Genomic DNA, 17744 nt, shown 5'->3' on the forward strand with positions numbered 1-17744 from the left:
TAATTGTGAGGTCACAAAGGAATGAAAATGACCAAGTTAGGATGATTTAGGTTTGAGTTTTGATATATTTGTAGGCAGTTTGTTGGTTGGCAGATAATTGAAGGAATGAGCATGACATGGTCAGCAGAATTCAGTTCTCAGCTGAAGAGATGTCCGATGTACTTTAATTCTGTGGGACCCTAGAGTCAGTTATTAATAGGATTAAGGGATAGACTAGTTTTATGAATTGTCCTTTTTTAAATTTCTCTTCTCCACTGTTAAAAATTCTCTTTCTTCTCCACACTGATACTTTTTTGAGTTTCTGAGTCTACTTTAGTATTCAACAACTTAGAGAACAAGGCAACTGGTTATAAATTAATTCTAGAATCTCAGAGTGGGATTAACACAGATTAGTTTAAATCCCTGTGATATACCCAGCCAAATTCTACTAGATTTTAAGGGTCAAGTGGTGATGAATTAATCCAGCAATTTTCAAGAATTGAAGGGTGATGTATTAATCTAGCAATATGCTTGATATGTATGAAGACAACTTTTGTGGCCTCTCAAACTGTCATGATGATGATGATGATCTTTAGAACCTAGTTATAAATCTGATACAACTGAGACAAAACCGTGAAATTACTTGGAAGTATTTCTACATTTGTGCACACATTCATTAAGTGCTTGCTGTCTGCTATGTTGTGTAAGGTACATGAGGTGCACAGATATGAAATAACTGCTTCCTGTACCTAAGGAACCACATTTAGTGTTTTATTGAGAGAAAGAGAGAGAGACAGAGAGACAGAATTGAGTACAGCATAATGGGTGTCATGATAGTGTAAGGATATGGCTCTAGTAAAACACAGTAAGTCATTTCTGTTGACTTTAATGAAATTGTGGTTCTACTCAGACAATGCTTCTCAAAGAATAATTAAATCCTTAAGTGAAATACAGCGAAAATGTTGCTCTCTGGAAGAGCAGTTTCCAAGTTTAGTCTAAGAAAAAGGTATACTATATTAAACATCTAGATTCCTGGGAATGACTGCAGGTATTGAATCAGAGTTTTTGGAAAGAGTTGGGGTTAAGTGGGTTCATATGAAGTCTTGGTATGTTGAACAAGCTTATCAGATGGATTCTTTAGAGTTGTCAAAATGTAAAGCTGATGTGGAAGTTATATTCATTTGAATTTTTTATTTTGTTTTGTGCTGTAAAGGCAAAAAAAAGAGGAAATAATAGTCACAGTTATATATTATTTACATTCACTATTGCTAATTACTGTTCTTACCAGATGACATCTTTATCCTGGCTTCTGTATTCCAAGACTCTGCCAATTTATTTGGAGCTAATTACATCTCTGAAGATTATACTTGAAGCTTTGTGATTAATTTCAAAAGCATTTTCTGAATATGGCAGATCCAAAGCTGAAATCTAAACAACACGGTCCAGCACCCATATTCCAAAAGATTTATTTTTCACTGGGCTACAAATAAAAGAATAAATGATGACGGGCTTAATTTTAACAACTTTTATTTATATGTTTTGCATACATTATACTTTCTTAAAGCTTGCAGTAGAAGGAAGAATAGTGGTTATAATATGAAATTGTTATTTCATATAACCTGGAATAAAATGAATTACAAGAAAATTATGGGCTATAAAAAAGAATTAATTTGTAGCCTTACATTGCACCTCATGCACTGTAAAATTTATATGTGATTTAGATTAATATAACAAATCAATCTTTTACTATTAATTTTTATTATTCTCTTCTTATGTCATAATTCTAGTATATACAGAGATGTTAAAATATTTGAATAGACAAATAATAAAATTATATACTTTATTCTAGTTGGAGAGTTAATTTATAAATAATTTTAATCAATATATATATTAAAAATTATGTATTATATAGCCTGTTCTGCTTCCCTTAAGAAATAGTAGTCAAGAAGACAAACTCCTCTTTTTCTCCTCAATAAACTCAGATAGTCTGGTGCTAAATTATTTATCAAGATTTTATAGAATTTCTCAAGTCATTGCAGAATATTTTTCTAAATTAAAATAGAATTTATTAAAAATGTTTGTGTGTGTGTGTGTGTGTGTGTGTGTGTGTGTGTGTGTGTATGTCAGACTCAACTTGGGATTGCCCTGCTGGAAAAACAAGAGTGAATTTGAAAAAAAGAAATTTAATGATTGTAATTATGTGCTCGTGTTTCATGTTATTAAACAAAAGCAGGAAGTTTGCAAAGGTGTATTTTAGGCAAGCATAAGTAAACATGATAACAGCATTTAGTCATCTCCGTAAGAGTGGGCTAGCTAGCCCCATACAGTATAGTGAGAGGGGTTTGAAATATCTTTGGATAAGTTACCTTGCTTAAGTGTTTATTTAGCATCTTTCAAACCACACAAGTAATTTCTGTGCAGAGAGAATGATAGTCTCTGAATGGAGAGGAAATATAGGTAAGACTATTTACAAATAAAGCCTGTTGCTATGTTCTGATGATAAAGATGCAAATAAACACATAAAGTGGTGCTAGAAAATGGTTTGAGAGATGGCTTCAGCTTGTTTCCTTAAGGATTCTTCCCTGCTATAGGCAACTTATCTTCACTTTCCAAAACCCTGAGCAAACCATTTCTCAAAATTCTCTGACATTGATTCTCTTGTTCAATCTAAACCATTACTTGGCAGAGATGATGTGTGTCTCCTATCCATGTGCCCCACCATAAATCTGATGGAGTTTCTCTTTGGTAATCAACCTCCAAGCAACCTATTAGAAAAATCAGCATATCATCATCATATAATATTTACATTCTTAAAAAATACATGTCAAACAACAACAAAGAATATGGACTAATTTATTATAGTGATTGCTATGGGTAGAGAAACTGGTTAAAGAAGGTAAATAAGGTAAGCTTCAAAGTTGTTTATAATATATTATTTTGTTCATAAACAGTTACTAAAGCAAATATGAAAAATAAAGACAAATTCTGGTTCCTAGAAGCCAGACTATTTCTTTCTATACTGTTCACTATTTTCATATTCTATAAGATCTGCTCTCTTTCCTCATTTTATTTATGGTTAAAATAAAATGTAGAATTGAACTCGTATTATTAACTGCTATATTTAACTCACAGTCCCTGAATTGGATATGCTTTGGAAGCACCATATGGGTCTATATACATGAGCTTTTCTGTTGGGCAACATACAGTTAACATATAGGTACCATTAAGATGTCTTCATTTGTTTCACTTAAATAAGTACATGTTGAAATGGTCATTAGTGATTATAATTTTAACATAGCCTATTCTATGAAGTTACATTTGTAAGACTCAAATGGAAGTAAAACTTTATTTAGAGTTTATCATGGACTAGATATTTAGCATACCAAATACAAAATAAATAAAGTACTTATTATTATTAGATGCTAAAAAATGTTAAGTTTATTGCCTAAAATTTCATGTTTAGTGAATGGAAGCACCAGAATTGGAAACCAGATCTGTCTTTTTTTTTTTTTTAATGTATGTGTTCTTTTCTTTTTCTTTTTTAATTTTATTTATTGATTCTTTTAGAGAGGGGAGAGAGAGAGAGAAAGGAGGTGGGGGTAGAGCAGGAAGCATCAACTCATAGTAGTTGTTTCTTGTATGTGCTTTGACCGGGCAAGCCCAGGGTTTTGAACCGGCGACCTCAGCGTTCCAGGTAGATGCTCCACCCACTGTGCCACCACAGGTCAGGCACATCTGTCTGGATTTGAAGTGCATGCTGATTATACTATACCTCCAAAATTATTGATTATGTCCATATGTTTTTTTTTCCAAAGCATTCAATTCTGTTATTCACCTAAATCTGCTCTTTTCAATAGGTATTGTTAGAGTATGCAATTTATTATCCTGATTTCTTTGCTATGTTAAGAACATTGTATGAATAGAGGCAAAATTCATTAGAGTGATAAAAATTTTGTCAAAATAGTTATAATACAATGATTTACTATTCCTTATTGGTATTAATTATTTGAACATTAATCAAATAACACATGCATATTTTACTTGGATTAGTCTGTTGTGGAATTCTACCACCTCTCTATTAGAAAGGAAAGTCTTGACATACACTAACCAAATAAATTGTTTAAAATTAGAGTTGTTTCTTTGAGTGATATTTCTAAGTCAATTTTTGATTAACATGAGTATCAAAATTATTATTTAGTTGCAGTCTAACTAAACTGTCATATGAATCCTGAAGGTTTCTTTTCAAAGATGTCAAAAGAAAATTTCTTATAATTAAATATTTCAGAAAACTTCTTTTATCTTTTATCTGTAATTAGTCTAGAAAGTAAATTTACATATTTGGAAAATAGTCTCTTTTCAAGAGAAAATATATTTAGGTATGGTTAAGGCAAATGATAAAACAATTTCTTTATACACTGTACTCTAGTGCTTTGATTAGACTTTCATATCACCTGATAGAATTCAGTGCTGGTCCAACAGATAAAGACATATCAAAAGTGAAGGTTGAGAATGAATAGGCCTTCAAGGGAGCTGATCTTTCTCTAATCTGATAAAACCGCTTCATTCTCTATTTCTGTGGTTTTTCCCCTGCAAATCACTGCATTTCAAAAGCCTTTTCTCTGATTAGCGATAGTCTCTCAGGATTTAAGGACAGACCTATGGAAAGAAGTTCTCAAACTGAAATACAGTTTTTTGTGCTGTTTTTGTTTTCAGTCTTTAGCAATTTCTAAAAATTTATAGGAAAATTTCCCATTACCCTGAAATATTTCTCTACTGTTTCAGGTTTTTGGTTTTGATGGAACTTTGACTTCATATATTCTGTGGATGGCTAGTGATGTTAGCACTTCTGATGGGTTTAATGGAGACTAAAAATTTTTTTTTGTGGAATGAGCATAAGCTTTGGAGTGCAACACTTAGGTTTAAGTCCATTTTGTTAAACTTATAAAAGTCTTTAAAAGGTCATTAAAATGCTTTTCTGTTTTAAGTGTCAAATCAATAGGTAGACAGGGATTTATACATTATTATATTATTATATATCTATAACACTGTACATATACTTACCATTTTGTACCCAAATAATATTTATATACACAGAAGCTGTTTTATTTATAATAAAGCCATTTAACGAATCTTCCTGGCATATCTTAATATGAGCAGAATAAGTTTCAGTTTTCTGTCATAGTTATTTATGTTAAGTTGGTTTCTCTGTTTCTATCTGATATTTGATGTGATTTTCATGATTGATACTATTACTATAAAATGATAAAAAACACATTTTTTTCTGAAATAAAATTACTGTTACAGACTACAGTTAGATAGACAAATATAGAAACAGTAATGTTCTACCAAGCACATTTTCACATTTGATTAGGAGGGAATTTTATCAGTCTTAACACATTTGCCCATGGCATTTAATGGTCGATTGTTGGCTTTAAAGAAAAATGTCACTTGACTAAAATAGAAGTTAATTAGGGACTTGAAGTGTCCAGAAGACTTGTCAGTTTTCTATAAGTCATGATCAGCTGGTCTTTTGCCACAAGAAAGGGCACCATTAGTAACTATTTTCTTTAGTACCCAAGATTGACTATTTAAGTATCTAAAGTTCAGTATTATGCTTTATCATGAAATTTGTTGAATTTAAATGTATCTTATTAATTTTTTAATGAACAAAGAAGATAACAGTAGTAAATTTCATGACTACATCTTTTTAGCTTTCCAAGCTAGGGATTTAAAATTTAGCAACTTTTGAGCTTCAAACCAATCCTTTAAAATACACTTTTTTTTCTTGTATATAACTCTACCTACAAGTCTCTAGAGCTTTTTCTGAATCTTGTAACAGGTGACATTTACTCCATAAAATTAGTGTTTAAAACTATATATTAGAAATAGAGCTGGTTTGGACTCTCCTTCCCCAAGGAGAATTATCTTACAGTTTTTAGCCATTGTTCATTCCTCTTTAATTATTTTCTAGAAATAAACTGTGATGATTTTATCATTATAGTTTGTTAAGCCTGGATTTTATTTATCATATTTCCCCATGTATAAGATGTTCTCATGTATAAGATGCATCTTAATTTGGGGGCCCAAAATTTAAAAAAAATTACATAAAGTTATTGAACTCAAGTTTTATTCATCATAAAATTTATACAACTCCTCAAAAAGCATGAAAAAACAGAAAATGCAAGTAAAAAAATCTACAACCACTGTATAAGATGCACCCAGTTTTTAGACCCCCAAGTTTTCGAAACAGGATGTCTCTTATACATGTGGAAATACAGTACATTGTAAGCCATGTCACTCTGGATCAGATTATTTAAATTGTACTTTTTTGTGCTCTCCCTAGAGAGCAGCATGGTAGAGTTTGAGCTCCTGCCTTGGAAACCATCTGTCCCTGTGGCTGAGTACGCCCCAGAATGCTTTGTTTATTGGTATGGTTTCCCTCTTCTGTGTTGTGAAAGGAGAAATCTTAAATTTTTTTTCAAAGACATAAGGGCATTTTAGAGTTCTAATATATTTTAATTTTTAACTTATTTATATATTATTTAATATTTTATTTAAATTCACAAAATGCTTGTTTGTTATTTGCCCTGTACATATGAACATTCAACTATTCTTATATTACCTGTTAAAAATGAAGACCTACACTTTGAATTTTGTCCAGAAGATACCTTCAATGTTTATTTTCCCATTCCGTGTTTTCTTTCTTTATCATCTCATTCTTTTTTTTTTTTTTTTGTATTTTTTTTTTTGTATTTTTCTGAAGCTGGAAATGGGGAGAGACAGTCAGACAGACTCCCACATGCGCTCACCAGGGGGTGAGGCTCTGCCCACCAGGGGGCGATGCTCTGCCCCTCTGGGGCGTCACTCTGTTGCGACCAGAGCCATTCTGGCACCTGGGGCAGAGGCCAAGGAGCCATCCCCAGCGCCCGGGCCATCTTTGCTCCAATTGAGCCTCGGCTGCGGGAGGGGTAGAGAAAGACAGAGAGGAAGGAGAGGGGGAGGGGTGGAGAAGCAGATGGGCGCTTCTCCTGTGTGCCCTGGCCAGGAATCGAACCCGCGACTTCTGCACGCCAGGCCAACAATCTACCACTGAGCCAACCGGCCAGGGCCTTTATCATCTCATTCTTTATAAGAAATTTTCTTATAAAGAAACTATGTCCATTTCCATTTCAGTTGCTATTTTATTCACCTTTTTGCTGCATTTTCGCATTGAATTTGAGTTGCTAAATGTATTTGGTACAATAGTACTGAAACGTATACATTCTTAGCTTTGCTTTCTTTAGTTCTTTGTTTTTGTAGGGATCAAGAATCTTTTCTTGGTGGCCCTGGCTGGTTGGCTCAGCGGTGGAGCTCGGCCTGGCGTGTGGGGGACCCGGGTTCGATTCCCGGCCGGGGCACATAGGAGAAGCGCCCATTTGCTTCTCCACGCCCACCCCCTCCTTCCTCTCTGTCTCTCTCTTCCCCTCCCGCAGCCGAGGCTCCATTGGAGCAGGGATGGCCCGGGCGCTGGGGATGGCTCCTTGGCCTCTGCCCCAGGCACTAGAGGGGCTCTGGTCGTGGCGGAGCGGGCCCCCCCCCCGGGGGGGAGGCAGAGCGTCGCCCCCTGGTGGGCAGAGCTTCGCCCCTGGTGGGCGTGCCGGGTGGATCCCGGTCGGGTGAATGCGGGAGTCTGTCTGACTGTCTCTCCCCGTTTCTGGCTTCGGAAGAATACAAAAAAAAAAAAAAAGAATCTTTTCTTGGTTATTCTCTCTAGGGCAATTTCTGACATTTACTGGCTCCTATTATAACTCCCTTTCTGCCTGGAAGCTGACAGCTAAAACCTTTGTCATTTAAGCATGTGGGACAATTTTCCTTTTAATCAGTTTAGGGACTCTTAAGTTGAGATCCCCATTAAGCAATATTTTGTAGTCATTCATAGATAATACCCACATAATAGTTTAGAAGAATGAACAGACTACGTCAAATAGCAGGGGACAGAAGTCAATACACCAATACAAGACCTGCTCTAAAGGGTTGTCTCCATTATTCAGTGTTGTCTGGACTTGCATAGGAAGAGCCACACTGACACGTAGTTCATTGTGAGAAATTAGACACACAAAATAGGGAACCACAGTGAGCTTTATACTTTTAAAAAACCTACATGGTCATTTATTTCTTAATAAATAAATGTAATACATTCACATTTATTATACATTATTTGATGTTATACTTGTTCTGTTTCTGCCACTTCTTCTGTGTGTGAGGGGCAGGCCACAGACATGCACACTGAGCTGTTTTCTCACATGGCCACAGTAACTCATAATTACTCCTCACAGTTAGATAGCTTTTATGCATATGGCTTACTGTCTGTCTAACAGTGTTCTAAGCACTTTATATGTAATAATTCATTTAATCCCTTTAAGAATCAGGAGGCAGATTCTCACAATAGTCACAGGAGAAGGAACTTCACTTTTCCCAAGTTTGCACAGCTGGTGTGTACCAGGGTTGGCATTTAAACCCAGGCAGTCTGGTTTCATATCTGTGTTCGTAATCACTCAATGTGCCTGTTTCTTGTTAAAGCTGATTTCGTGGAGAACATAAAAGTAACACTGGGAAATACAAAGAGGAAAATCTAAAAACCAGAGAAGGAAAAAAAAGAATCTATATACAAAAAGTATTAGCAGTCTGACACTCAATGATTTATCTTCAACCTAGAAAAATAATTTCATCCACAATATTCTAACTCATTTAATATACAAGAGTGACGGTAAATAAGCCATTTGCATGTGTGCAGACTGTGACTGCTGGCTGTTATTCACTGATTGTCTCTAAAACGACTATTAAGAATCTTCTTACTAAAGTAAAAATTATTACAGTTTTGTGACTTTTGGTAAAAAACAAAAAAGCAAACAGCTAAATATGCTATTAACAAGGTGAGTAGTACAGTGTTTAGCATGTTTATTGATTTCTCAATGTCATTTCCTTTCCATTTATAAAGAATTGTATGCTATAATGGTATGTACTAATAATAATCTATAAGATTAATATACCCTATTGATTAAAGCTTTTTCTAAAACCTGAAATATTAGTCTTTGATAAAAAGCACTTAAAGAGGACAGTACTGCTAATGATGACAGAGCCAATGAACTTAATGGCATTAAGAATAGTATGTTACTTATATCACTAAAAGGTAAATAGATACTATATATCAACTTTAGTAGGTTAGATTATTAAATGATTTAGAATATATGAGTTTGAAATAAGGTATTGCTTTAGTGTTCTTGTCCTTATAATTGATATGAAAACCCAGTGACTCTATATAACAATTAATTACATATTCATGTGGTCATTTGAATTCTAAGATGTATTGTTTTCTTTTCAGCGCCTGGCTTTGGAAGCAGAGAAAGTTCAAGCAGCCCACCAATGGAGGGAGGATTTTGCAGTAAGGACCCCTTTTTTACCACTTGATGTAAATAGATGATGTCTTGTGTCTGTATAGTTATGGTTGCATTAAAACATTTTAGTGATGAAATCTTATGGTATTATATGACCAAAAAAGTCTATAGTTTGTTTCTTTAAAAAAATTGTTTTGGATTATCAAGGCCAATTCAGTTATTCAAAATGTTCCTGCTTATGTTTTATATATTTTTTAAAGAGTTCATTGAATATTCTTCCATTCACAAAGGTATTTATAAAATTAAGTTCAGTAAAAATAACACTATAGTATCTGAATAAACTCTGTAGATATTATGAATATACTAGTTGAAAACAATTTGCATTTAAAAACTGAGTTTATGAGAGGTGACATACATATTATAATACCTGGATAGTGGGCAATGTGATTAAAGTAAGAATAAATATATTAAACCTCTTAAAATTTAATTTGATCCACTTTAGCTAGAAGTAATCTTTCATCTACTATGGCCTACTTTTGGGAATGCCAACTGCTATTAACTTTTCTATGTATTATTATTTTTTTTTTGTATTTTTCTGAAGTTGGAAACGGGGAGGCAGACAGACAGACTCCTGCATGTGCCCAACCAGGCTCCACCTGGCATGCCCACCAGGGGGCGATGCTCTGCCCATCTAGGGTGCCCCTCTGCTGCAACCGGAGCCATTCTAGTGCCTGAGGCAGAGGCCATAGAGCCATCCTCAGTGCCCGGGCCAACTTTGCTCCAATGGAGTCTTGGCTGCGGGAGGGGAAGAGACAGAGAGGAAGGAGAAGGGGAGGGGTGGAGAAGCAGATGGGCGCCTCTCCTGTGTGCCCTGGCTGGGAATCAAACCCGGGACTCCTGCACACCAGGCCGATGCTCTACCACTGAGTCAACCGGCCAGGGCTATGTATGTATTGTTTTTAATAAACTAATTTTGTACCCCAAGAATCATTGTGTTAATTATATAAACAGCAGAAATTATTCTTATGATAAAGTCTATTTTTTGTCTATCTATCTATCATCTATCAATCTATCATCAATCATCATTTGTTTATCTAACATTTTACAGCCAAGGGACACAGTGAAAAATTCTGTTTTTAAGAGTCATTTTAAGTATTTTTGTTATATATTTCCATTTTTCACTTATATTGATTTTTTTTTTAGTTTCTGATAAAAGAAAAATTGTAGGCAATTTATTTTGAGGAATAAAATAAAAATAGAGTATGAGTGACAAGTTGATTGTACTGTTTAATTGTCTTTGAAAGTTTTGCAAAACTAAAGTCTCAAATTTGAAAGTTTTGAAAGTTGTGTTTCAACAGAATAATAAATTGAGGTTCAGTAATTAGAACTTTTATTTTATGTTTGTATGATTATATTATATAAGAAAGGAAAATACACTAAATGATATTTATTTACTCTCTACTTGACACTTCTGATATTATTAATTTTTGCTGTGTTTTCTATAAATTAATATTTCTTAAACTCATAGTCTACTAAGTGGAGACTCTATTAGACTACTGGTGGTTTGATTCTTTCCATATATTAATCATATTGCTGGATTTGTTAGTATCATGTAAATACTGGCTTGATTCACAACTGTTTGTCATAGAAGGTTTAAAAAGATGAATTTGTCATCTAATATATAAAGAAAAAATTGGTTTTTAAATTAAAAAGACAATCTTTTTGAATATTGAGGGCAAACTGTAAGCTTATTCAATGAAGATTTTACAATGTAGTTTGTTACTTTTAAATAAAAGGAAACATGAATATTTTTCTTTCTTGGATAGGCAAAAAAGCAGCCAAACTAATTTATCTAAATAAGTATCCCTTTGATTAACTAATCTTTTCCCCCAACTTATGTGGTATAGTAAAATCCAGTGTAAGGCATAATAGGTATGAATCTAGAATATATATTCTGCCTAGAATTGGTGTATTATAATTGGTTCTGTTTTAGTTTAAATCACAAATAATTCTTAGAATCCAAAAATCTAGTTTATCCAGATCTGCTTCCTTTATATATAGATTCCATTGCTTTCAAAAAAGCTTTTTTGGGATTAAAAGAATTTGATAACAGTTCACAAAGTCGTTGGTAGTTGTATGTCTTTTCCTAGTTCTCTAAGGAATGATGTGGTGAAAGCAAATTCGGCAAGTCGGAATGTAGTAATGCCTGCCATATCATCATTGTTGTTTCAGTCAATTATTTTGTTACTGCTTTATGAATGTAAAGTTTTTTTTTCCAAGATATATTATAAACTCTTTGATATCAAGCTGATTAATACTAAATTAACATTTCAGCAATGATTTATTTCTCCTTATAGAAGTAACGAATGACCATGGTAGATGTTACAAAAGCTTGCAATATGTGTTAGCTATGTAACTATATTTTATTGACTCATCATTATTTGTAAGACACTCTGTCATTTATGTATTGCTATGAAAGGAAAAAAGAAGCCAATTAAACTATACTCCACCAATTTGAAGCTGTATTCTTGTCAGATGTCAAAATATGGAAAAAATTGCCTCGAAATATAAAGCCTGTTATCTACTTCATCAGTGTCTATGTCCAAACAGAAGCACTGCTAGGAAAATCTATGCAAGAGGACAAATTATTCCCATAATGGAATAAAAGCTATTGCTAAGTCTTATATGGTAAAATAGAAAATAAATTGTTTAGCTAGTAAATGTTAAGAGTTCTTAGCAAATAGTAGACACACTGTGGAAGAATTCTTGAACAAATTCTGTTCTTAATTTTCCCCTAGATTACTTCACAATTTATTTAGAACATATGAACATATTGATTGACATTAAACGAGACTGTTAAAGGAAAAACAAATTTGGCTACTTTAGAGCCCTGTCAATTCCTTTCCTGAGTCCTTCTTGAAGAACTGAATGATATTCAGGGGACTCATATCTGTCACAGTGTGCACACTGAGGATTGATATTTTCCATCTCTTACCATGTCAGTCATACATAAAGTCTTTACAATAACCCTTCCCTTTGAAATACCATAGATGATAGAACAGTCAGATAGTGGTGCTTTTGTATTTAAAGAATAGGACCTGAATAAAGATTGCCTAACCTTCAGACTCAAATAAGTAAATAGTCCAAAAACATGACACCCTTTCCCCCTTTTTTCTTTTTTTTGTTGATAAGCTAGATGATGCTTCAGTTTATATATCGTAAAGCTAAGCAACTCCTTCAAGGTCATTTATACAAATCAAATGAAAACTTATGCATGGCTGTGTTTGGAAATTAAAAATCATCACCATTGTTTGACCTGTAATGGCACAGTGGATGAATTGTCGACCTGGAATATATTTCTTCAATTTATTTATTTTTTTTTTAGAAATAAATACACAATATAGATACACATAATTTAAGAACAGAAGACAGGAAGCAGTAATTATTGCATCTTTAATTCTTTTTTTCTTTTAAGATTTTTTATTTATTGATTTTTAGACAGAGGAGAGAGAGAGAGAGAGAGAGAGAGAGAGAGAGAGAGAGAGAGAAAAGAAAGGGAGAAGCAGGAAGCAACCAGTAGTTACTTCTTGTGTGTGCTTTGACCAGGCAAGCCCAGAACCTTGAACCGGTGACCTCAGTATTCCTTATTTTCTAAGAGCACACAAAACAATTACAGATTTTATCAGTATCTTAACTAAACACTTAGAGATGTTTAATTTGAAGTTAAATGCCACCATATTTAAAAAGATCCTCTGTAGGTCTAGTAGTTGGGGCCATCACAGCCAGGCACATGCAGGTGACCATAAGATTCAGACAGATGGTAGAGAAACAGCAGAGCTGAAAACTGGTGGGCCATTCCTTTTATTCTAGCCTCGCAACCGGCTGGCAAGTAAACATAAACACACAGGGCTCCAAAACCCACTCATTCAGAGCTCACAAAGCTACGGACACATCCAGGTTTTCCTAGAACCAAAAAGCCCCACCAGTTCAGTCAGCTCTGTTCCCCATCTGCACGCCTTCTCTCTGCACAAACTGGCGTCTCCTTCAGCACCCCAACATCTTGGCTACTTTCTCTTCAACAACATGGTCTCCTACCTCTCCTATCTCCTTCTTAAAACTTTTTGATGCAAAAACCCCTCCTCCAGCACACATTAGCATAAAGAAGCCCCTTCCCAAGCAGGAAGGTAATTAGCTGTTTCATGTGGGCAGTGGCCATTTTTAACAATAAAAGTGAGCAAAATCAAATAACACAAATATTACAAACTTATTTTCCCAACATCCTCTGTTTGAACTTTATAAGACTTTTATCTTTTGAAGTATTTAACTATTTGGATCACTGTAATATTTCTTTAATGCCATCCTTTAATAATTTAAAACTTAAATGATTTAGAAGGCAGCAATAATTTCCTAAGAGGTACATTAACATTTCAAAAAGAAATATAATATTCTGATTCTTCCCTCAAGTATAAGTAGGCAAGTTTTATTAATATTACTTAGGCAAAATGTTGATTAACATTCCCTGTGTAATGTAGAGAAGTCTCATGAACAACAAGAACAAAAGGCAAACTACCAACATACTGGCAACAAGAAAGCCACCATGTAATTCACACTCTCCATCAGCTCAATTCCCAACTGAATGCAAAATTGAGGGAACAAAGGGCATACATTCTAAATGGATTAAGATTTATGCGGTCATGCGTTTACGAGTTCAAACCAATATTTGTAAATAAGCTATGTCTGCCAGCTGTCTTTCAGGTCTCCATAGAAATTACCGAAGTTAAAGGTGACATTTTGTGTCCCTTACAAGGGAAAAATTATTTTGGGGGGAGGCAGGTGGGAGAAGGGAAAAAGAGCTTGGGAAACTAATTGTTCCACATGAAATAATTGCTATTATTTCTACAGAACTGATCTTTTCAAATTGCATTTGAAATCTAATTTGACTGCATCGCAATGGTTGGTTAACTACAGCAGTTTTCTTTCCAACTAAGCCTGCAATATTAAATGTACTTACACATGTATAAACATAAGGGGTGCCTGATTTGTATTTTAATAAGTAGGATCTTTATGTATGGGTTATTAGCACCAGCTTGTTACTGTGCAGGCTTAGTACAGACATCTAGAAATTGGCCAGTAATTAAAACATTTGAGGAGCTGTTTTTAGCTTTATCTTTACAGAAAGACTATATTAGAAGGTGAAAATGTTTCTGGCGAAGCTGAATGTTATTGAATGTCAATCAGGAACAGTTAGTGTTAATTTAGCTTTAATTGTATATACAGGGGTGGGCAAAAATAAGTTTATAGCTGTGAGTATGCCAAACACAGAGTTAATAAAGTTATTGTAATTATCATGGCATGTTTATCTTTTTCTGTGTGAACAACTGTTAACCTATTTTAGTATACTTTTTCTAAACTGCATTATGAAATGTTGTTTTAAAAGTAGTGATATTTATAATTTTCTGTTTATATGAGTTAAATAAACAGGCACTGGCATTATGTATTTAATTATTTTATCTGTTCTGTGTATTTTATGGAATTGCATTACTTCTGTTGATTGCAGCACAAACAATTGTAAATATGTGAACCATAAAAACATACTTCATTTATTTTGGTTATAATGTATAAAGATAAAATGCTATTCTAAATTATAATTTGGCATAGGTTCTGCATAAGGAGAGGCTGAATTGTTAGTGCTTAAAATTTGAGGAGTAAAAATAAAGTGTTCTTACTCAATATATAAGTGAATAAATTTAATAGATCATCAAAATAATCTACTAGTTTCTCTTAGTTTCTGCCCTTGATCGAATTGCCCTCTTGGAATCAAGAATTTGCATATTTTAACTTTTTTTTTTTTTTTGCAACACTTCTATGTATAAAAGCAGTCAGTTTTTTACTGCTGCTTTCTTTTAAGAGTCTTGTCAGTCTTTTTTCATCATTAAGGTAGATGTAAAGAAGCCATGGTGCAAAATTAATTAATTTACCCCCAAATTGTGGAAAAGCAATTTAATAAAAAAGGCTCAGGCAACTTTCTGTTTTCTTTCTTTTTTTACTTACAAATGATCATGGTAAGAGCATTATAAAACATCCTGACCAGGTGGTGGTTCAGTAGATAGAGAATTGGCCTGGGACACTCAGGACCCAGGTTTGAAATCCTGAGGTCACCAGCATGAGCATGGGATCATAGCCGTTGGTTTGAGCCCAAGGTCACTGGCTTGAGCCCAAGGTTGCTGACTTGACCAAGTGATCACTGGCTTGGCTGGAACCCCCCCAGTCAAGGCACATGTGAGAAAACCATCAGTGAACAACTAAGGTTCTACAACTATGTGTTGATACCTCTCATCGCTTCCTGTTTATCTGTCCTTTTCTCTCTCTCTCTCTCACTAGCAAAAAAAAAGAACATTATAAAACAGCAGCATAGATAAAAACTATGGGCTTTAAATTATTAGGTATCTTGAGGGATAACCTCTGTCTTTTATATCTTATATTGAAAAATAGAAGAAGCAAAACTTTTATTTAATTATTTACCTGGCCAATACTAGGGTTTTTATTTGTAAAATTGTTAATATTTTCTAATGATCTTCCAGACCTCTTTATTATTTATAATAAAGCCATAGTCACATTATAGAACCTCTTAAAGTAAGATATCATGATGATTATCCTGGGATAATGCAACAGAAAGGATTGCTTTTACACCAGGATATCCTCTTAAGAAGGGAAGTAGGCAGTAAGGATCTTTATTATGCAGATTACCTCTTCTTTCTATAGGAGGCATAGGGTGGGCCCAAATGACATATTACTTTACTGATACCTGACCAGCAAATCCAGACTAGTTGATTAAGATTACATTTCTGGGAGAGATTGAAACTGCAATTAGATCAGGTATTAAATCTAGGTCTGGTATCATGGACTTTTAACAGCTCTTAGTCTCCGCCATTCATAATTATCTCTGTCAGATGCTCAGTAATTGCTTTTCTATGATCCTGTGAGCACTGTTTCTCTACCAAGTAAAATGTTTTTAGAAACCTCAGGATTTGAATCAGGTGTTTAAAACCAGGTTAACACAAGTCCCTGGATGGATATTCACCCAGTCCATTTAGCATCTATCAGCTATCCTGACCCTAACAGGTTATTTTAAATCTATATATGTAAAATTTTCATACAAAAATCAGTTAATTTGAAAATACCACTGTGAATAAAATACTGAAATGCTTTCTATTTTAAAAAATTATGATAAAAACATGTAGCAAAGATGCACCCTATTAACATTTAAGTGTACAATACTTAAATGTTTATCCACTATAGATAAAATGTTTTACAGATCTCCAGAACTCAGTTATCTTATTTAACCGAAACTGAAATTTTATGCTAATTCTGTGATTCCTTATTTTCCCCTATCCCCACTTTTTGGTAGCCACCAATCCAATCCTGGATTTTATTCATTTGACTATTTTAGATACCTCATGTAAATAGAATCATGGATTACTGGTCTTTCTGTGTCTGGCTTATTTCATTTTGCATAATGTCCTCAAAGTTCATCCATATTGTCATATTGCACAATTTTCTCCATTTTTAGGGTTGGATTGTATTATATTTTATGGATATACCACAGTTTCTTTATCCATTCATCTGTTGATGGGCATTTAGGTTGTTTCTACCTCTCGTCTGTTGTAAATAAGGTTAGAGTGAACATGGGAGTGCTCTGTAAAGCCAGTAGCCACGGCCAGGGCCACTATCACAGCTGCCCGGCCCATGCAGGTTCGCATTGCATTCGGACAGTCGGTAAAGAAACAACGGAGCCACAAACTGGTGGGCCATAGTCTTTAATCCTAGCTTGCACCCGGCGGGCAAGTAAAACACACACTGGGCTCCAAAACCCACTCACATTCAGTGCTCACAAAGCCACTGACTTATCCGAGTTTCCTAGAATCAAAGGTTTCTAACTCACCAGCCTTATTCTCCTCAGTTCCCCATCTCCTTCCTTATCCCAGATACAAACTCTGCACAAACTGGCTTCTCACTCAACACTCCGCCATCTTGGCTGCTTCTCCTGGCCACATGGCCTCTTTCTGCTCTCTACTCTGCTCTCTCTGCTCTCTCATGCTAATCATCCCAGGAACCAAGAGGGCAAACTCTCGTTCTGCCCCCATTTTATATTGTAGCTTCACAACCTCTAATCCAATATACAAAACAGGGAAGTCTCTAATACAAAGTCACTTTTCTGAGGCATGATTGGATTGTACCAGCCCACATCAAAATGGGTGGGAAAGGCTTAATCCCAAAACCAAGCCCCAGGCTACAAGGATTCTACCTGCCCAGAGACACACATTAATATCACCTGGGCGACGGCTTCCTCATGGGCAGCGCCATCTTTAACAAAGTGAGCATAATATATTT

General features: G+C 34.5%; 1 protein-coding gene across 11 annotated transcripts in view; it reads left to right on the forward strand.

Annotated features, from left to right (window-relative positions):
* CACNA2D1 (calcium voltage-gated channel auxiliary subunit alpha2delta 1) overlaps window positions 1–17744 on the forward strand; it is a 591296-nt gene that overhangs the window by 294906 nt on the left and 278646 nt on the right. For all 11 annotated transcript variants that reach the window (XM_066238152.1, XM_066238142.1, XM_066238148.1 and 8 more), the window contains exon 4: window positions 9341–9400. In XM_066238152.1, coding sequence (XP_066094249.1) covers window positions 9341–9400 — 60 coding nt within the window. The remainder of the gene's footprint in view (window positions 1–9340; window positions 9401–17744) is intronic.

Source organism: Saccopteryx bilineata, chromosome 7, assembly GCF_036850765.1.
Source record: "Saccopteryx bilineata isolate mSacBil1 chromosome 7, mSacBil1_pri_phased_curated, whole genome shotgun sequence".
Lineage (NCBI taxonomy): Eukaryota > Metazoa > Chordata > Mammalia > Chiroptera > Emballonuridae > Saccopteryx > Saccopteryx bilineata.